General features: G+C 39.9%; 1 protein-coding gene across 3 annotated transcripts in view; it reads left to right on the plus strand.

Annotated features, from left to right (window-relative positions):
- LOC149451104 (transducin-like enhancer protein 4) overlaps positions 1 to 22,391 on the plus strand; it is a 224,396-nt gene that overhangs the window by 196,512 nt on the left and 5,493 nt on the right. For all 3 annotated transcript variants that reach the window (XM_089691104.1, XM_089691105.1, XM_089691106.1), the window contains 4 exons: positions 12,251 to 12,398; positions 13,562 to 13,712; positions 14,922 to 14,998; positions 19,561 to 20,021. In XM_089691104.1, the coding sequence (XP_089547230.1) occupies positions 12,251 to 12,398; positions 13,562 to 13,712; positions 14,922 to 14,998; positions 19,561 to 19,668 (484 nt within the window). In that variant the 3' untranslated portion in view covers positions 19,669 to 20,021. The remainder of the gene's footprint in view (positions 1 to 12,250; positions 12,399 to 13,561; positions 13,713 to 14,921; positions 14,999 to 19,560; positions 20,022 to 22,391) is intronic.

Below are 22,391 nucleotides of genomic sequence, written 5' to 3' on the forward strand. Positions count from 1 at the left end.
TGTTATGCAGGCATGCATTCATAGTATGATTGGTATGATGCTTAGTTTGTGCTTCAGTCAGTTTTTGTACAGAAAATCCACAGAATGTGAAAGGTCCCAAAATCAATATGTAACCTCATTAGTTCCTATACACTGATCCCATGGGTTTATCATCGGTAAATAGATGCATGTCCTGAAAATCTTGCTCCAGTTCAGAAGCAGTAACTGTCCACAATAGATGCTTATTCCCCAGGAAAGTACACTTGCTCAGCAGGGCATAAGCTTGGGATAACATACTATAATTTTAATAATTTTAATAACACGTATCCGTGCTCAGCCATCCATAACTGTCTCATCTTGACAGTCTTGTCAATAGATTGGTTTGGTTTGTGCTTTTCTGCTCCCACCTTCAGTGCATTTTTTGACTGTCTTGTCTGTAATCTTGAGTGTTGCAAATCAATGAACATCACAATAATTTCTTGCATGCAGGCATTTCAGAAACCAAAAAAGTGTCAGCAGATGAAATGGCTGATTTGTCTTTCTTTTTCGTGGAATGATTGCCCTTACTGAACCGTAATACCAGAGAAGGGGAAATTACATGGTGCCTGATTAGTAAAGATTTCTCTCTATGCGCAGGTTAATACTGATGGATCAGGCACTTTGCTGCTTTGGTTTAAAGTGGTTCAGAGTCAAAAATTGCAGACCTAAAAAGGATATGACTTTATATAGATCATTTTCAGTAAGTGTGTTCAGATCTTACAACTGTCATATCTTAATATATGCAGCAATACACTATACCAGTATACCATACATTTAAAAAAAGACATTTATATTAGCCATCGAGCTGTATAGCCAATGTCTTTAATAGGAAGGTGATTGTAAGGCTTGTATTTTTTTCCTAGAGAAGGTGGTAACCTTACAATGCTGTTCTAATTTATCATCCTGCCATTAGTTCTTAGTTGTAATCAAAAAGTGCCATTCGGAACTAAGACAAAACACGACTTTTGGCATAACAGCTAAAAGCGCACATTTTAAAGGGTAACTTCACTTTCATGGAAAAATAGCAAATATAGCATATACAATTGCTACACAAGTCACAATATAATTGAATGTTTTTGAAAACTACCTTTCCTTTTTAATCTGCAGCACTGAAATTTTCTATAAAATACAATGTAAAATGGCTACCGGGAGGCATTCTATACAGAGATGGTGTAAAGAACACCCCCCAAACATTTAATTTCCAGCTTGTGTGATTGTGCAAATCGGTGAGCCAAAGATACAAGTCACACTTTGGGCATCCTCTGCAACAAAAATGTAATTTTTGGTGAGATTCCCCCTAAAGGGAAATCACGTCTAAAGAGATGCACACCCTGCCACTCTCCTCATTAGAACTTTGCAAGTGCAGCAGCTGATAATTATAAATCACTCCCATTCACATTCACTCTGCACATGGACACAGGCAAACAGCTGTTTATTAAGAATAGCAAAAGGTAGGAATCTGAAACCGAGTATGTTGAAATGCCTGAAATGTACATTGATTGCCCAGAGGGGAAATGTTTTTTTTTCTCAACAAAAGTTAAGGTTAACTCTTCATACCAGGGGTGCTCAACCTGTGGCCTTTCACCTCAAACCAGGAAAGTGCACTTCTATTATATCCTGTGGGTTTGGTGTGCTTTCTGAAAGAAACAAAAAAAACAACCGCAAGGTATAATAGACTTCTAACTTGCAGGATAGCCGCAGGTGCACGGTGCAAGTAAAACTGCAGCACCTCCGTGTGAAAACAGCCTTATAGGGGGCTCATGACAGGGTTTGTTTAAATTTGTGGTTTGGGGGGGGGGGGGGGGTGGGTGGTTAAACCCCATAGTTGAGACATGTTTTTATTACACGTCCCCAACCACTGATGTATTGGCAGGGGCCACAATGGCGATCCTTCTCCATGCGCCGAGGGGCCCACATGGCTTCCTTTTTAACATTCTTTTTAAATGTGGATAGGAGGGGTAGCATATACAGGAACTGATCCTCTCCATTTTCATTCTGCAATTGCCGTCTTCTCCTCCTCTGCCTCCCGTTGGCATTCAGCAGCTGCAAGAGGAAAATGTTCATTATGCTATTTTTAAAGTAAAAAATTCAAAATTCGGAACCATTTATTTCATTATGGCCCACAAGTGGTTGCCAAATCACTTAAGAGGCCCTCACTCTTCAAAAGGTTGGGCACCCCTGCTTTACACATTAGAAATGATCCTAGTTCATCATAGACTTTAATGCAGCCTCTTTTAAAATCCAGGTGCATTAGGACACCCCGGGGTCCACTGGCCCAGTGCTCATGCATTGTTCTGTGCAGAGTCTGGTGCTACGTTTATTGTTTCTCCAAGCATGATGGAACAGACATGCAAGAAATAGTTAAATTGAATTCAGTGTAACAGACATGCTGAGAGATTTATGACGCTGGGAGGCTAACATGTTTTGAAATGGCTAATCCCACTAGCTTCTGGATGTTCTAGGTCAGCACAAACCTGTTTCTATTGCTTCCTCATCATATGATGTCCTAGTTGATAATAAGGAAGAAAAACTGGTTTTCTGTTATTGCTGAAAAATAAGCTAATATGACAGGAGCATATTACGGCTAGCTTGTTTTCTTTGAAATATGGTGGGTGTGGAATGTTTTGTATTTTTTGTAAATAATCTTAGTAGCATTAAAGTTTTAAAAGTCTAACTGTTGACCTGTATTGCAAATCATTAAAGTGTTACTAAACCCAGGACCCTGCATATACTATATTTGGTCTCCTACAGGACACAGAACATGGCAATGCAATTATTTTAGTAAATATAAACTGCTAAATACATTTTCTGATCAGCAGTTAGAGCAGTCTTGTGACTTCTGTCCGTGTCCAGCTGAGCACTGGTTAAAGCTTGTAAGCGGAGTTTTCATTTTGCTCTAGGAGGATGCAGGACCCCTGACCTCTGTCTGGACAGTGCTGATTGGCCTTGTGCTGATCACATGCACTCTCCCAAGAAAAAAAAAAAACCTCTCTAGCAATACACACTAAACTGAGCATGTGCAGAGTGACTCCATACAATATTTATTTCTTATCAGGAGATAAGAGGGGGGCACTGAAAGAAGGGGAGGATCAGAGAAGACAGGTTCAAACAGCCTTTTTACACAATGCAGAGGATTAACCTCTTAGGTTCCAAAGTGAGTATACCAAGCATGCTTTACTGCATATACAGATGGATTTTACAGTTGTGGGTTTAGTAATGCTTTAAGCTGACTCAGTCTATATAGACAATTCTAGACATTATGTTAAAGTACTGTACTGCTTGCTTCAGGTTTTTGGAAGCCTGGTGTAGGGTACATTAAGGGAATGCTTCAATAGAAGCTTTTGCCTGCTATGTGAAATCATGGGTGCTGCCATTGTTAACCTTTTTATTATAAAAATGCTAGTTAAGCAGTTGTCCTGCTGATCTTCTTGATTAAAGTCAAAAGTGTGTGCTAGGGCAAAACCAAAAAAACAAATACAGTATATCTCTAACATACATGTACATTTTTTTCTGCAAGTACAGAAACATTTCTGCTGATTTGTCAGAAATGCACTAGGAGGGCTACTTGAGATAACATGTGTACTCTAGACACCTGACCGCTACTAGTTGCTGACATGATCAACAGGCATTTCTTTTGCATTTATCAAGCAATTATAACAAAACCTTTAACTTCTGAGAAAGGGAGCAAATAAGAGCAGTTCATTGTTAGGGGTGTACTTTAAATACTTTTTTGTCACTGTACAGTAACTGTAGATTTTCTTGATCTAGTTCCTTGTTTTGGATCATACTCGGGTATTAAAGCCAGTGGGTCAGAAACTACAGGGAGCTAGTTTTTAAGTAGAAAGATGGCATCTTCTTTGTTTCCCTTCCGAAAGTTTTACTAGTTCCCTGGCTAGTGTTTGCATCTGGGTCACATTTTTCTTTTTTACAGATTTCTTATTTAAAGTGGTTGTAAAGGCTGAAGGTTTTTTACCTTCATGCATGCTATGCATGATGGGAAAAAATCTTCAGTATGCAGCGCCCCCCTCAACCACCGCCCCCCTCAACCACCGCCCCCCCCCCCCCAATACTTACCTGAGCTTGATGACGATACAGCACTGTACACGAGAGCTGCGTCTCTCCTGGGTCTCTCCTCATTGGCTGAGACACAACAGCAGGAGCCATTGGCTCTTGTTGGTTTAAGTCGCAGTCAGTGAGGAGGAAGCGGTGTAGGGGGACCAAGCCGCGCTCTGTATGTCTTATGGACATACAGGACTGGCTCAGGAGCATACATGCACATGTGACCCCAGAGCAAGCAGCTTGCTCTGGGGGCACTTTGCAGGGGGGAGGGGCCAGGAGCACCAGCAGAGGGCCCAAAAAGAGGATCAGAGCTGCGCTGTGAAAAACCATTGCACAGAGCAGATAAGTATCTTTTTTTTTTTTTTTTTTTTTTTGTTATTTAAAAAAACACAAAGCTTTACAACCACTTTAATCTTTTCCATTTACTGGAAGACCACCTGCTGCTTACTTACTGTGTTTTCTACAGCTGACAGAGTAAAGATCTGGTCAGAAATTAAGCATTTAGCCCATGGGACACCTGTTATGAGACTCATAAATGCTGCTTGCTTCCTAATATAAATAGAAAAATTCCATAGATCATCTGGACCACAAGGATGGCATTAAACAGAAACCTTGGAGATCAGTCACAGGGATTTGGCAAGTTTTAGCCTCACATAAAGGTAATACTGTACAGTACAGTACAGGCTCTCCATGTCTGGTGACCAGTGTCATTGCGACAGAAAGTGATGGTAAATTTAAAATTTTGAGTTGTCTCCAGAACAAGAAGAAATTTTTCCAGTGACAGCTGAGAACAACTTCCTCACGTTGTAGAGATTTGTTCTAATTTCCTGTTGCATACCTGGAAAAAGAAGTGGAAGGGAAATGGAACACAGACGGCTTACAATGAACTGAGTGAGGTTTTTACCTTACATACTTTATCTAAAACTGTTTTTACACACTTAGAATTTTGCTTCAGAAACAAAAAGCTGTTTAAATTTCAAACTACCCCTCACCCATAAAGATGATCCTCATTGTTTCCAAATAGGATTTGCTTTATTTATAAAGAAGCCATTGCTGATATTTTATTTCTTAAATTCCCTTTTGTGAGTGAAGGGGTTAACTTGGAATGCACCATGAAGCTATACTGTGATAAAGACCACCTGCATCCCTCATAACTGTGACATTCATTGTTTTAATTGTTGCAGTTGTATATTTACATATTTCATGCCTCAGTAGTTAGATTTTGCATGGTTACATTATGTTCAGGAATTCCCCTGCAGTCATTTCTGTTTATCGCCTGACACTCCAGTGCTATAAACTGGCAGGATTGTGAGTAGGTGTGTGTGTGTGTGTGTGTGTGTGTGTGTGTGTGTGTGTGTGTGTGTGTGCGCGCGCAGCTTACGGTATTTTTGTCAAGTGTAAGTGTTGATAAATGGCTAAATACATACATGTGCATATATAGACAGGTAAGGCATCTATTGTCTTACCTGTCAAAAAAATGTATACTTTTGTTTAGTAAGCTTTACGATTTACAGCTTTTCTCAACTGCAGCTTAAACAATACAGTGATAGTGATTGGATACTACAAGAACATCGGTTTTTTCTCTCCTCCAATCGGCAAGCTTCATTTGTGTATAGGTCCACTTAAAGGATAAGTTCACCTTTTTACAAAAAATAATACATGCACATTTTTTGCAAGTAAAAAAACTGCATTTATTGTGTTTTGTTTCTGGATCAGCAGATCGCTGGTGCCATGCATGTCTCCTGCAGACCTGGCAGTATATCTGCCTGCCCATAGGGGATGTACAGGCAAGTAGATATACTGACAGAAAGAATCAATGAACTATCACGGTATTATACAACGCTGTGGTAGTTCATTGAAAACTATAAGCTGACAGCCGCAAAGGCTGTCAGGACTTATAGTTCACTCATTCACATAACACAATGAATGACAGGGCCGGGCGGCTGGAGCCACGCAGGGCCGCATTTTTTAAAAAATTGTGACAGCTAGCAGGGAGGAGAAGATCCCCTGCTAGCTGTCACAACAGGGGAGTGGGAGCCGGTCCATTCATAACATGTTGGGAAAGGTGAACTTATCTGGTAAAGCATATGTAAACCGTAACCATGAGTATTATTTGCCCCCCTTTTGACCTGTTAAGCATACCATTGAAAGTAATGTGTTTCATATCTGTTCGATAAATTAAAAAATACCTTTTCCTGCCTGAAGTGTAGCAAGCTGATTACTTCCTGTGAACTTTGCTGCAGTGTTCTCCTTGTTCCCAGCTGTGCGGCCTGCAAAACACCTGTCATCTGTGTTATGGCGAAAAGAAGGGGAGGTTCTGTAGTGCCTTCTGAGGGTGACAACACTGCTCTTTCATAGGCACAGTTCAGTGTGTATTGTCACTTGTCTACCAGAGATATATATATTGGCAGGTAGCCTAAATACACCAAAATGCATTTCTAGTGAATATATATTAATAGTCTAAAACTAATGTTTTTATGGTCATGATTATGTCTACATTTCTCTGTGTAAATGAATTGCTCATACAGAGTAGTAAAACAGCTTTATTTTTAGCATAACTTTTGCTGTATCATTCCAGTTCACATTATGTAATTAATAAACTACTTTTCTTTTTTTTCTTTTTTTTTTTTTTTAATAGGCCTGTACAGTTGTACATCTGCCGTACTCACAAAAAGCAATATAAATTCAAGTACACTCTGCAGTTGGAGGGAAAATCTCAAAATGGCATTTTTTTTCTTTTGATTGCACGATCATTTCTTTATTAGGGCCCATTCACTATGTGCAGTCAGAACTGCAATGCCACAATTGGAACAGTTTTCTGGGTGTCATGTTTCACTGCATTCCAAAGCAGTGTGATTTAATGTAACATGTTCCCACATGCAACTGCACAAAAGTGCAGCTCAGTGCTGCTGTGCATTGACATGAATGAAGTGTCATAAGGTACATAACCATGTTTGTTTAGAAGAAAAAGAAAAAAAGGAAGCTGTGTGATGCATCACATCGCCCGTTTCCACGAGGCTCCACAGTCCAGAATGCTGCAGTTGCACATGGAATGATTATCTGCTGTTAAGGACAGATAATCACCTCTGAATCATCTGTCCCCATCAACAGGTATTCATTCCATGTGCAATTACACGCAAACAGCCATGGATGGTTGTCGGCCATTTATTGCTCTGTACAGGATTAGCAGTAGCAACTGTCCTCAACCACCTCTGAATTCAGCTGCGGGAATGTTTTCTTGCCACAGCTGGCACTAATCACATGTGTAAATGATTTATTTTAATTTTATATGGTCAGCAGCAATGAAATTCTTTTTGTGATTTTTATTGAACCACTGGGTTACACAGAGCGCTATGATGCAAGGATGCACTGCTTGTCCATATGTAGGTGTGATCAGTGTGCTACAGAGTAGCCAATCTGTGAAATGGTATTTTGGCACCAATGGTCTAATTATATCTGTAGTCTTATTTTCATAAACTGGCACTACAGTTGGTAATATTGTTTTTTTTAACCCCATCTCTGATGATTATTGCATATTTTCAACTGTCAGAGATGTAATTTTTAACAGTGTGACTTGACACTCAATGGTGCCAACTTCCCAATATATGGAGAGAAATAATCATGGGTGTGCAGGACTTTAGCAGCACCACTTTTTATTATTATTATTACATTGAGTTTATATAGCGCCAAAGGGTTTACTCAGCGCTGTACAATAGAGGGGGGGACAATACAAGAAACAGAACAGCAACAACAACAGTACATGAGGGGTTACAGGGCCCTACTCTTTCGAGCTTACAATCTAGGAGGGAGGGGGTAGTAGCACAGGAGGAAGTGGCTGTGGGGGATGGAGTGGTAGGAGGAATGAAGGAGAAGGGCTGTTAGGTGAGGGAGGGGTAGGCTTCCCTGAAGAGGTGGGTTTTCAGGGAGCGCCTGAGGGTGAGGAGGGAAGGTGACAGTCTGATGGATTGGGGTAGTGAGTTCCAGAGGATGGGGGAGGACCTGGAGAAGTCTTGCAGTCGTGCGTGGGAGGAGGAGACCAGAGAGCAAGATAGAAGGAGGTCCTGTGAGGAGCGAAGAGTACGGGTAGGGTGGTACTTGGGAATCAGGTTGGTGAGGTAGTTAGGGGCAGTATTGTGAATGGCTTTGTAGGTCAGGGTTAGTAGTTTGAATTTGATGCGTTGGGCAATCGAGAGCCAGTGGAGGGATAGGCAGAGGGGGGTGGCAGAGGTGGAGTGGTTGGTGAGGTGAATGAGTCTGGCCACTGTGTTCAGGATGGTCTGGAGCGGGGAGAGCCTGCACTGGGGTAGGCCGGTGAGAAGAGAGTTGCAGTAGTCAAGGCATGAGATAATCAGGGAGTGTACGAGTAGTTTAGTGGTGTCTGGGGTAAGGAAGTTACGTATCTTGGCGATGTTCCGGAGGTGGAGCCTGCACATGTTTGTAAGTGATTTGACATGAGGTTGGAAGGAATGGTTAGAGTCCAGAATGACGCCAAGGACTTTGGCTTGCGGGGCGGGATTGATGGTGGTGTTGTTGGTAGTGATGGACAAACAACCAAGTGTTTAAAATTAACACATCTTTATTATTACGTCAAAACAAATCCATAAACGACACAGGCTGAACATCTATCAAAAGGCTCTGATACTCTCATTGATAATATGTATTCGCATATGCTGTCCTAGGTGCCCTGGCCATGCATAATACTATGTTAAACATATGTGGACATACAACTTATTGATGATCAAGCAGTATTATCAAACACATCATTTATGAGAGTATCTGAGCCTCTTGATAGCTGTTCAGCCTGTGTCTTCTTATATTGATTTGTTTTACGCAGGCTGAACATCTATCAAGAGGCTCAGATACTCTCATAAATGATGTGTTTTTATCAAAGCAGTATTATCTACTGCTTGAATATCATTAATTTGTATGTCCACATAGATTTAACATAGTATTATGCATGGCCAGGGCACCTAGGAAAGCATATGTGAATAAATGTTATCATTGAGAGTATCAGAGCCTTTTGATAATATTCAGCCTGTGTATTCTTTTTATTATTTTTTTTTTTAACTTGATAATAAAGATGTGTTTTAATTACTTGGTTGTTTGTGATAAGTGGTGCTGCTAAAGTTCCTCACACCCACGATTACTTCTTTTTGCAACAGTATCAGTCTGTTCCGTATATCCTAGGTTTTTCTTAGGTGTTCCAGAAAAGTTTTTGTGTAGCTGTCAGTTTTGATTGACATATACTTAGTTCCTGTAGAAAAATATGTAATATGGAAATGTGTATCTCTAATGTTCCAGAGTTTTCCTGGACTCCTGAAGCTGGGGTTCTCAATATGAAAATCCCATCTTTCCCGAGAAAACCTGATCCTCTGACAAACTCCCCTTATAGTAAGAGTGTAAAGATAGGAAGGTTACAGCATTTCTTTAAGGAATGCTAGGGGCTCTGGGGGTCTGCTTTTACAACTATGTTTTCATTTTATATATGGGTTTTATAGTAGACGTATGAGAATTCACTACAGTAATTTGTTTCTGTCACCTAACACGAGCCTGTAGTGAAGCTGTCTTGCAGCTAGACTCCCCAATAATGTGCTATTCTTTATTATAGAGCACAGCACAGTTATTTTTCTTCTCATTGTAGTAGGACTGCAGCTAGTGAATGAGAGAAGAAAGCAATAAGCACACACAAGGTGACATGGCTGTTATAAATTAAATCAAAATCATTTTAACAGTCTTTATCATTTTAGTGATATTGGCAGACAAATTGATTAGAAAATTGCTGCTTTAAGGTTCTCAGTGTGTTGTGGGGCTAAAGCACAACCCTTTTGTGAGGAGAGAAAGAACATATCGATTATATGTGGACTTGACTGATCAGGTGAACACTGAGAGTAGTTTAGCTCGGCAGCCTAGTTGTAGAATTCATAAGTCACACTGGCAAAGCTATGCAGTTTTGTGTTTTGGAAATGCTGTGTGCAAGTGCGCGTATAGGATTCTGTATCATTTTAAGTATGTGACATAACCAGATGCTATCACTTAAGTAGACAAAAGCTTCAGGGTGTTTGGCGCCGCCAGCTCTTTTGTCTGAAGGTTTTATTATAACCACATGCTGTAAATGTGGGGAGGTATGATCATAGTAGGACTGAATAATGGATATACATAAAGTGTATGTAGCCCTTATCAGCTAAACAAGTGCATGTCCTAGGGAAAAGACACCTGAAGTTTGGTTGCCATGAACAATGCATTGTTGCCTCCAGACAAACCGCTTCTTTGTGCTCAATAACTGGCTTAAAGACATTTCAGTTTAGCTTTACTATTACATATGTATTCATGCTACCTGGAGGTAACAAATGTAATTCAGATTGTATGTCCCTGATCTACCCAAAAGAGTATTTATTGCTGAAAAAAAGTATATTACAAATACCAGTTGAAATGTCTTAAAGTGGAACTACAACCTCCTGTCCTTTACAGCCAAGGAAGGTGCCAACTGAACCTTTGTTTGATCTGCAGTTGCCAATATGATCAGCTATGACACCATCCATCTGAGGGATTGAAAATTTCAGCAATAACTAACATAAGCACACTAGCAGCTGTGACTGTTATCACGGGAGGCATGCCTTGACCTTCACTGTTTTGGGAAAATGTTATATCAATGGATTTAGTTTCACTTTAATTGCGTTGGTATTTTGGTATCCCCTTTTGTCTTGAATCCCAGAAAAAAAAAACTCTGGGTCAACTAACTGCATTCAGGAGTCTCATAATTAATTGGAGTTCACCAGTGTGTAGTTATTTCTGACTTCAAAATAAATGCATCTATTTCTATAAGGCACTGAATTGAGTTTGAATATATCTAAACATGCAACATAGTGAAGATGAAAGATATATGAAAATAAATCTATGTAAAAAGTGCAGCCAATTAGAGCTCGATTATGAAATAAATTTTTTTCCCTGGAATATTGTTAAATCCACTATGGGGAATGGACAGGGTATGCCTCTGCCTAGAGCAGACTGTCCACTAGAACTCTGTGACCTGGTAAGGAGGGTTTTAGAGGAACAGCCAAGAGGTTCTTAGTAACTACAAAGAAGCAGCAAATATCCACAGCTAAGATAGAAGATATCATCCATTGCACAATGATAGTCACATGCCACATAGTTTTATGAAAAAGTAGTAATAAGACACCTATATAAAATTCTGTTTGCCAAAGGAGATGCCAAAAAAAAAGGTTCTCTGGTCTGAGATCTAAGGCAAAAACGGTAGTTTACTCTCTAAAAGACAGTGACTCTCTACAAGACCGTGACCCTAAGTAAGTTTACAAAGCTATTTAAATCAATACTCAGCTTAGTATAGCATAGTCAAACCCAAGACTGGGGTTTTAAAATTGCTGTTTAGGAATTGTCTGGATCCTATCTGACAGAACTAGAGAAATTGGACAGGAAGAATGGGCAAACATTACAGGATCCATATGTGCAAAAATTGTAGGAACTTACTGCAAAAGACTTGCAGTTGTAATTGCAGATGATGGTGGTTTTAAGAACTACATGGGGAACATAAGCAAAGCATTGTGTATTCCACTATTTTGCACTGTATTATTGCACGTACTCTTATTTTGTTTATTTTATACATTTATGTAGAGCAGATACATTTTTCAAGTGTACTCTGTGCTCATACACACACAGTTTGGTCAGAAAACTATTACCCTGCTGGTTCTTCTTGGGCTACGGGTGGAATCTGGAGCAACCACATAACATACAGACTCCATGCAAATAGCATCCCTGATGGGAATTGTTTTCTGGACAGCAGTGCTATCTACTAAACCACCACGCTATACCACTATACTCGCTATGGTTTTGCTGCAGTGATATGATAGTTTAGTATACATATAAATTGCAGTCTCCAAATAAGGGTCATGTTGATACTGATCTGCAGAAAAAAAAAAATCAAAGACTAAGAAAGCAGCTCATTATGGGAGACGCATGTTTATGTATGAATGCACAATTCTACTTCTCAGACATCACATCATCTGTTATGACAAGCCTTCAACAGCAAGATTGTTTGTTGTTTGTGAAAGTAGCTTTAATAATACAAATCATTGTATGTTGTGGCATATGTCTGTATATTTACATTGGAGCATTTGTGTATTGTTTCATTTTGGTAAAAAATGTCTGTTCATTTTAGGCAATTCCAGGGCCACACAGATGGAGCCAGCTGTATTGACATTTCTAATGATGGTACCAAGCTGTGGACAGGAGGTTTGGACAATACAGTGCGATCCTGGGACTTGCGTGAAGGACGACAGCTACAACAACATGACTTCACATCACAGGTATAATGAAAACAATATATGTTCCTACTACTGCTATTACAAATGTACACATAAGTCAGGGTTTTCAAGGATTTTGAAAAGCACCCAAATATATCATTTATTTTCATGCCTACTAGAAGAGCTTTAGGTCTTATTTACAGCTGTAGTGGTACCACAGGTGACTCCAGCCTTTATTTTAGTTAGGGCAACATCAGACAGCATTTTCTTTTTCTTTTTCTTCTGATAATTAAGACAATCAATGTTGAACACATTTTGTGTGGCCATGTCCCAGGTCTCACTGTAGTTTGAAGCATTTTATACGCTCCATGGGATGGAGCCAAGGTTATTCCCATTTATTGAAGAAAATCTCAAGTGAGAAAAATGTGTAGGCTGACATGGCTCACTGCCTTCTAAAATTACTATTTGCCTGGCTGTCTATGGCTTAAGTGCATTCTGAGTCACCGACCTGGAATAGATGAGCAGAAAATGAAGTCAGAACTGCCAGATCTTCATCCATGTCATTGACTCGGTATTAAAGAGACTCCATTTGCCCACTAAGAGTGGTTGTCCGAAAACCCCAACCACTAATACCACCCCCATGTTGTTCTGTTTGAGCATGATGTCTAAACACTTGTTCCATCCTTGTTGGGGCCTGAGCACTGCATTTTGGGAGGTGGTCACCAGGTATTTTCCAAAGTCTCCAGCAGTGGTGGGGGTAGTGTGTGTGAGGTGAATGGGCAGAATGGCAGATTATCTTTAAATCAATTGGATCTGCACAACTGAAGGAAAATCGGCATTTTCAAAAAAGAAAGATCAGCAATGGCAACCTACATAGTCCTATCGGTACAATTTTCTTTTAACGTCATAGTGTCTTTTCCTAGCGTAAGAACATTCTGTGTACAGATGGTGCTTGCACAATCTTTTACGAAACCAAAAATGTCAAAATGCTTGTGCACCACTGTGTGTGTGCATTGATAAAAAGAATATTCCATGTCAGTCATCTGGAAATTGAATATATTGTATTGTGATCATTTAGTCATTGTTTTATTTAGACTTCATATGCGACCATGAGATCTCTGTTGATGGATTTGTTAAATTAAAGAAAAGTGTTTCATGATCATCCAGGTGTTTCATTATCCTGTAATACTATTAAATAGGCTGATGCTTTTTATTTTTGCCCACAGATCTTTTCCCTTGGATACTGTCCAACTGGTGAATGGCTGGCAGTGGGCATGGAGAACAGCAACGTGGAGGTGTTGCATGTCACCAAGCCAGATAAATACCAGCTCCATCTTCATGAAAGCTGTGTACTCTCCCTCAAGTTTGCTCATTGTGGTAAGTATTTATTTGCTTCTTTTGTTTGTAGATCTCATCGGTTTCAGTATGCGGCTCTTCCCTGGTGTAGACTACCAATGCCAAAGTGTTGATTTCTTACTCATGAATCTTTCAGATGATTACAAAGGATAAGGTGGCTCAGTGTGGAGTCACTGTAATGCAAGTGAGCTGTAACCTTAAAGAGCCTTTTTAACACTTTGTTGTTCCATTTATAAAATTCTTATGTAACACCATAATGAAAACCCAAATGAAAATACATTTTTGGTATGTATGGCTCGGTTGCTGTCTTTGGGTGCCACTGTCTCCTTATTAGTGCAATTTGCTTCCAGTTCAGTGACCCTATATGTAAAGAGCCTCATATGCAATAGCATTTGGAACTTTCTTTATGAAACCAAGTGCAAAAGAAAAATTTTCCATATGGCTGTTTAGTTACCACCACCTTTTCTGGCTGGTTGCTGGCACACCGCTTTAATCCATTGAATTTATCTTCTTTCAATCACGGAGCTTCGGCTTCACTTGTGGGCACTACCTAGGGCAGTCTGTATGGAATTTCAGCCTCTCTAGGAATTCCCACTGCTGCTGCCTGGCATCTACCCTTCAGTGTATTTTAACATTTTCATAATCCCTCCCAAGAGCCAGCCCACTGTTTGCATTAGGGTTGAGGACATTTGAAAGGGGTACTACGGCAGGATGCTGCAATGTGTTTAGAAAGCTATGGATAACACCCTGCTGGCCTGTTGCACCAGCCATTATCTGTCTGTATTTCACAAAGAAGTATAGAGGCCTAGTCATGCAGCTGAGTTTAAAATAAGGTATGCATTGAAAACTGATTTTATTTAAAGATTTTATTGGCATGTTGATGCAGGGGTGAAGGTTGAGGGGGTGCAAGGAAGGCAAAATATTAGCAGACTAAACTTCAATTCTTCCACAAAATAAAATGGTCTGTTTGCCATTTCTTGTTGAGTTACTGTGCTCTTTTTATCTGGCTTCTTTCTGCTTGGATATGGAACAACTTTAAACAGTATAAACTGATAAATCAAAGATCAGTACATTGAGTTGAGTTTAACTTTGTAGATCTGGACTTGTGCTTTCACTGGGGCTGGTTGATATGTCTCTCTGATTTTCTCCAGCTGTTTTTCCACTTGCACACTGTGCAAAGGTCAAGTCTTTGCAAGAAATTCTTGTATCACTATTATCTATTTGTTTTAGGTAAATGGTTTGTGAGCACTGGAAAGGACAACCTTCTTAATGCCTGGAGAACACCTTATGGAGCCAGTATATTCCAGGTAAAGTTTATTTGTTATCATTGTTTAGATGTCGCTGTGCAGTTTTCTGTACAGTTTGTAGCTTTATATACACCACACACCTGTGGATTTATGGTTTTACATTCACCAGCAAAATCAAGAATGTCATTATTCATAGCTGCACAAATACCATGTGTCCGATTAATCCATATCCTAAACTTCCAAGTGACCAGATTTAGGTCAATTTTTAATTATTCAGTTCTTTATGAAGAAACAAAAAAAGGGAGCAATCGTGAAATGGTTGTAGAGATTTCTCTGAAAGTGATATGGAACACTTTTGATAGCTCCTTGTTATCACTTTTTTATTTTATTCTACATAACTGAACTGTCATAGTCAGTGCTTGACTTGGTTGGATAACATAAAAAAAAAACTGGGTCATGTACAAGGAATTGTATAAATGGAATGATTGATAGCCATTACTAATGCCATTTTAATACATATCATAGATCTGTAGCCACTGATAAGTCACCTCTTCATAATTAAAAGTCAGAAGGACAAAGAAAAAATATTACCAATTTAAATTCAGCTCCTGATTACTTTCTTACGATTTTTCATAAACGTGCGAGCTTATGAAATCAATTTTAAGTAATATCCGCTTTTCTGAGATATGCTCAGCTAGAAGTCCATTGATGGGAACGGTACTTTTTCCTCACTTCTAGATAAAGCTTGTATGTGTTTAAGCTAAGCGCTTCACTGGAAAACCATTGTCACTGGATATATGCTATTTATAAATTACATTGTGCTGTGGTGAGCAAGAAGATCTAGAAATGTAATACTTTAGAGCCCCACTAAGACGTCACTCAGAATGCTTTACTCCTTGTCAGTGAGAACAGAGGCACTGGTTTAATGCCATACAGCAAATCCAAGCTCTTGTAATGATTAGTCATGTTACGCTGTCAGAGTGAGTGTGTATATGTGTTAATAAATATATACTGTGATATTGGGGATGTCTGATTCATAGATAATCATGGTTTTAAATACATTTCAGACTTTATAAAATACCCAAGTAAATTTCTTTCTTTTAAATGGCATTAAAACCTTTTAATGGAAACCATAATGGTTTTTAGATGCATTTGTTTTAATTTGTTTTGAAGTTTAGTTGTTTTTAAAATCATCTCCAAATTCAAACATTAGTGCCATCCAGTGAGGGAATAACTACTTCTCTTGCTCATTCACCTTTGTAGATTTCAGCTAGAGCTGTTCTCTGTGAACAGGCATTTTTACCTAGGAGCTAAGTGGAGCCTGGAAACCATGTAAAATGAGGCCAAGGGACACTCCTGCTGGCTATGTATAAAATATATTATTTCAAATCTACATATTACCAATGTTTTAAAAACTTTATTTGTTTTAGTCCTGATCATGAGACTCAAAAGAAAAGATAAAAAGGCATTATATGTCACTTAAAACAAATAAGCACACCTTCTGTGCCTTCCAAAAACACCTAATACTATGTATTAACAGTAAGAAAACACATTGGTAACCTGTATGTACTAAACAGAATGTGGTGGTTTGGAGGCTAAACAACCTTCTTATATTCTTTTCTATGTGATCTGCTGAGGAATGTAATAACTATGAAAAAAATTATATAATGGAGGAAATAATGTAGTTACATGACTAAATAAAAGCATAAGGCTGCAGGCTAAGTGCTGTTACACAAATCATGTAACTCTGAGGTGACCTACAACATCTTCATCATACTTCAGGCGACATATCAATGTGCGAAATATTTCTATATGAGACAAGGCTTCTTAAGTCTAAAGCCAGGCTTGTACCTAGCCGTTTGATTTTCATACAAAAAATAAATGTTCTTACAAACACTATTGACTATCTTCCATGAAAAATCATACATTTGAAAAATGGATACATGAGTGTAACATATTGAACTAGTGCTTGCAGGTAGAGGAAACCGCCACAACTGAATGCTGAGGTTGATTGATTAAAGAAGTGCAAGAAATTTAAACCTCCCCCCCCCCCCCCCCCCACCCACCCAAAAAAACCTAAATAAACCTACATACTCATCTATATGGCTGCAGCTGTCCCTGAAAAACCAGCTGATCCCTGAATCTCTCCAAAACCGAGTTTCTTGTCTTCCCCCCAGCCCGGACACCACCCCCTATTGACTTCTCCATCACATCCAACAACGCCAATATCAAACCCGCCCTGCAGGCCAGAGTACTTGGTGTCATTCTGGACTCCAACCTATCCTTCCAGCCCCAAGTACAATCTTTAACAAACTCGTGCAGACTCCACCTCCACAACATCGCCAAAATCCGCACGTTCCTAACCCCAGAAACCACTAAACAGCTCATCCACTCCCTCATCATATCACGACTCGACTACTGCAACTCCCTCCTCACTGGCCTGCCTCGCCGCTGGCTATCCCCGCTTCAGTCGATCCTGAATACGGCTGCCAGACTCATTCACCTTTCCAACCGCTCCGTTTCTGCCACCCCCCTCTGCCAATCCCTCCACTGGCTTCCGATTGCGCAACGGATCAAATTTAAAATCCTAACACTGACGTACAAAGCTGTCCACCATACTGCCCCATACTACATCACTGACCTAATATCCAAGTACCGCCCAGCACGCACACTCCGCTCCTCACAAGACCTCCTTCTCTCTAGTTCCCTAGTCTCCTCCTCCCATGCCCGCCTCCAGGACTTCTCCAGGGTGTCACCCATCCTCTGGAACTCCCTGCCCCAACCCATCAGATTATCACCTACTCTCCTCTCCTTTAGGCTACCCCCTGCTAACTTGACCGACCTCCTCCACTCTTCCTACCACTCCATCCCCCACAGCTATCTCCTCCTGTGCCACCATCCCCTCCCTCCTAGATTGTAAGCTCGAAAGAGCAGGGCCCTCAATCCCCTCATGTTTTGCATTGTATTGGTATTCTGTCACATGTTCTGTCCCCCTTTGTAATGTACAGCGCTGAGTGAACTATTGGCGCTTTATAAATACTGTATAATAATAATGACCACTGTTCACTCAGTTCTGAGTCTTCAATGAGCAGAAAGCGGTGACTCTCCAAAGCTTTGGCCATAATACTTTTAAATTTAGGCTGCCAAAGAAGACATGGTTAAGATTGTTTATGGTTAAAACATTTCAATACCACATATCAAATTTTCTGATGCCATATGTCTCTACAAAATATTGCTGTACTAAAATGTACACTGAATTTCTTAGACTAGCCAATTTATGTGGAACTGAACATTTCCTAAGAATGCCATTTTTAGGCCCAGTTCACACCATGCTCGCACATGAATTGCACGGGAATGCGCTGTGCAAATCATATGCGGTGTGATTTCAGCCCATTCATTTTGAAAGGGCTAAAAGCACTCCACACCAAAAGTAGTGAATGTACTACTTTTTGTAACTCATTGCAGCCGGATCACATGGTACAAAAATACCATGCGATCTGGTGCGGGCAAATGCACTGCGTTTGCGACCTGCGTTTGGGATGTTAACTTTGTATTAACACCTGCTGCAGATAACAAATGGAGTGCATTTTGCTTGCGGTTTGAATCGCACAGGACTGTGAAGCGTGTTCCTGTGTGATTCATGTGCACGCATGAGGTGAACTGGCCCCTTATATCAATGGGTAGCTTAGCACTACGGCTGCACAAATTTTAGTAGCTTAATCATGGTTTGAGTTAGTGATTATTCTCCTGTAATCGTGTTAGTTGCATTGCAGGGACTATGAGCAAATCTTCTTTCCTTTCCTCCATAGAGTTCAATGAGAGTAGAAAATGAATATCTCAACAATCACTCTCTTTCCATTTAAATATAACCCATGGGGCTAATTTTGTGATCACCTAGTAATTGCTCAATAATTTTCTTCATTCGCCCAACAGAGCAATTTTTTTGTTTAGTCTCTCAGGTTAGGGCCCACGTACTCTTGTGCAGTAACATAAATTGGTGCAATGTCATGCCACTCAATGGCATCCCAGTGCACCTGCATTAAATCAATTTGCATCAGGGCACTACTATGTGTTGTGTTGTGCGCTGCATTATACAGAATATTGCAGGTCCCTTTTTCTGTGACCTCTGGGTATGTTGCTATGCAATTCAAATCAATAAGTTCCATGAACACAATGGCCCAGGGAGAATGAATCCTTAAAACTGCCTGTGTATCAGAGCCTTGCTAACTTCATAGAATAATCCTATCATACTTTGTATAAGAAGTTATGCACAAGATTATCATTGTATTGGTTATCATACACTACTTTTAAAACTCACAGGTTCAGGGAAAAAAAAATCCCAAAAAATCCCATACATATATATATTTATTACACACACATCCGCATCACCGCTATTAACTTGATTATACACTTCTGCCAGTTTTCAGGAAGCATGTATTGTGTGAAAGTCAAAATCTACTTTTCTTAAAGTCTGACAGTGTTTACCTGAGCTAAACAAATCTGAAAATGTGGAGAAGTGACCTGTTTTAGAAACTGACATCTCGGCCTGTTCATTGTCTTGTTACTTTTTTTTTTGGAGAGAACCTCTCATCTCACTGTTCATTGTTTATTATTTCCCACAGTCCAAAGAATCTTCATCTGTGCTGAGCTGCGACATCTCTGCAGATGATAAATACATTGTCACTGGATCAGGGGACAAGAAGGCTACAGTGTATGAAGTTATTTATTAGAATCAAATTCAGACTGCCATCAGGATGCTTTCTAGTAGCACTTTTCTGTAAAATCACACCTTTTTTGGAACCAAGGACCTGATCTACCTACCATACAAAGTTCCTGCTCTTTCTTTCTTTGCCAAATGCGTTCCTCATTTTCCTATCTTGCTGTAAATACTTCTACTAGGAACTTGAAACCAAATCTTCACATAAACGTGTGGAAGACACACAGGAAGAGTATACTTATTCTATACATCGGGCTAAAATTCTTGGATTCTGTATTATAGTTGTAACATATTTATTTTGTGTAAAGAAGACTTTCTAAAATATGGACTTTAGAAAAGTGGCCTGTTCTGTCTGCACAAATGAAGGTGAGTCTGTTTTACTATAGACTATTTACTATTTACTATTTACTATTATTCTGAATTTGAACACACAAAAAAAATCATGTCTGCAGTGTCTATGCTCACCAGAGTAATTGTAGTTGCCATGCTTTTTTTTTTTTTTTTTTTTTTTGTATCACAACACCCTGGAGTCACATGGTAACAGGCTAAATCAAACTTGATACTGCTTGTGTCTTCATTGTGTCTTGTGTGAAGAATACCTTAATTTGTAGGATGGTGTGAAGTTGTACTGCCAATACTGGTGGCCGTGGGTGTAGACAGTTGGCATCCAAGGGTCGTTATTCTAACATTGATTTTGTACAGGAGGCCGCCTGCAGCTCTACGTAAACGCCTGTAATTCCCAGGCACACAAATTGCTCTCCTTTATAAGCTGTATGGCTGTTTGGCCCTCTCTTGAAATGTGAGTGAGGCCTCAAAGGAATGCTGTGTATTTACATCAAGCATATTTCAAGTTGTGATTGCAGTGTTTTATCTAAAATATTTGTTGATGTGAGTTTCCCATTTTACATACCTCTACTCCTCCCTTATTTCTATTATTGTAATGTTGAGATCAGCAAATCCAAATCAGAGTAGAATAGTCACTGTGTTATGCTAACTCACTGCTTAAAATCAACCGGTAGGCAAAATAGGAAAGGCAAAGCCTGCTATTGTATAATTGTAAGTATAGTGCCTCGAAAAAGTATTTGTACCCCTTGAAATTTTCCACATTTTGTCATGTTACAACCAAAAATGTAAATGTATTTTATTGGGATGTTATGTGATAGACCAACACAAAGTGGAAGGAAAATGATAAATGGTTTTTAAAGTTTTTTTCAAATATCTGAAAAGTGTGGTGTGCATTTCTATTCATCCCCCATGAATCAATACTTTGTAGAACCACCTTTCACTGCAATTACAGCTGCAAGTCTTTTTGGGTATGTCTCTACCAGCTTTGCACATCTAGTATGAAATTTTTGCCCATTTTGTTTTTTTTTCTTTTTTTTTAGCAAAATCGCTCAAGCTCTCTGATTGGATGGAGAGCATCTGTGAACAGCAATTTTCAAGTCTTATCACAGATTCTCAATTGGATTTAGGTCTGGACTTTGACTGGGCCATTCTAACACATGAATATGCCTGCATACTCTCGCCACATGAGGCCGGGCATTGTCATACACCAGGAGGAACCCAGGACCTACTGCACTAGTGTAGAGTCTGACAATGGGTCCAAGGATTTCATCCAATACCCAGTGGCAGTCAGGGTGCCATTGTCTAGCCTGTAGAGGTCTGTGTGTCCCTCCATAGATATTCCTCACCAGACCATCACTGACCCACCACCAAAACGGTCATGCTGAAAGATGTTACAGGCAGCATAACATTCTCCCCGGTTTCTCCAGACCCTTTCACATCTGTCACGTGCTCAGGGTGAACCTGCTCTCATCTGTGAAAAGCACAGGGCACCAGTGGCGGACATGCCAATTCTGGTGTTCAATGGCAAATGCTAATCGAGCTCTATGGGACTGTGCTGCGAGCACAGTGCCCACTAGAGGACATCGGGCCCTAAGGACACCCTCATGTAGTCTTTCTGATTGTTTGTTCAAACATTCACACCAATGGCCTGCTGGAGGTCATTTTGTAGGGCTCTGGCAGTGCTCATCCTGTTCCTCCTTGCACAAAGGAGCAGATACCGGTCCTGCTGATGGGTTAAGGACCTTCTATGGCCCTGTCCAGCTTTCCTAGAGTAACTGCCTGTCTCCTGGAATCTCCTCCATGCTCTTGAGATTGTGCTGGGAGACACAGCAAACTTTCTGGCAATAGCACATATTAATGCGCCATCCTGAAGGAGTTGGACTGTTTTATACAACTTCTGCAGGGTCCAGGTATCACCTCATGCTACCAGTAGTGACACTGACCCTAGCCAAATGCAAAACTAGTGAAAAACAGAAAAGATGTGTAGGGAAAAAATGTCAATGGCCTCCACCTGTTAAACCATTCCTGTTTTGGGAGTCTTGCCCATCTAGTGCACCTGTTGTTCATTTCATTAACACCAAAGCGGCTGAAACTGATTAACAACCCCCTCTGCTACTTAACTGACCAGATCAATATCCCAGGAGTTTAATTGACTTGATGCTATACTCTGATTAAAAAGTGTTCCTTTAATTGTTTTTGTGCAGTGTATATATTTTAGAATGCTGAATTTAGCGGTATCGGTAGATGATTTTGATTATCCAAATTCACTTGTGTCCCTTTTGTGTTCTGGAAGCAATGAGTTAATGAATCCCTGGCACCAGCTTGATGTTTTTACAGCCTTGACAGGCATTCTGCAGCTAAAAGTTTTAGTTTTGTTTTTAAACAGATGCT

Source organism: Staurois parvus, unplaced genomic scaffold (genome assembly GCF_062004578.1).
Source record: "Staurois parvus isolate SC_StPar_1 unplaced genomic scaffold, SC_StPar_1.0 ptg000549l, whole genome shotgun sequence".
Classification (NCBI taxonomy): Eukaryota; Metazoa; Chordata; class Amphibia; order Anura; family Ranidae; genus Staurois; species Staurois parvus.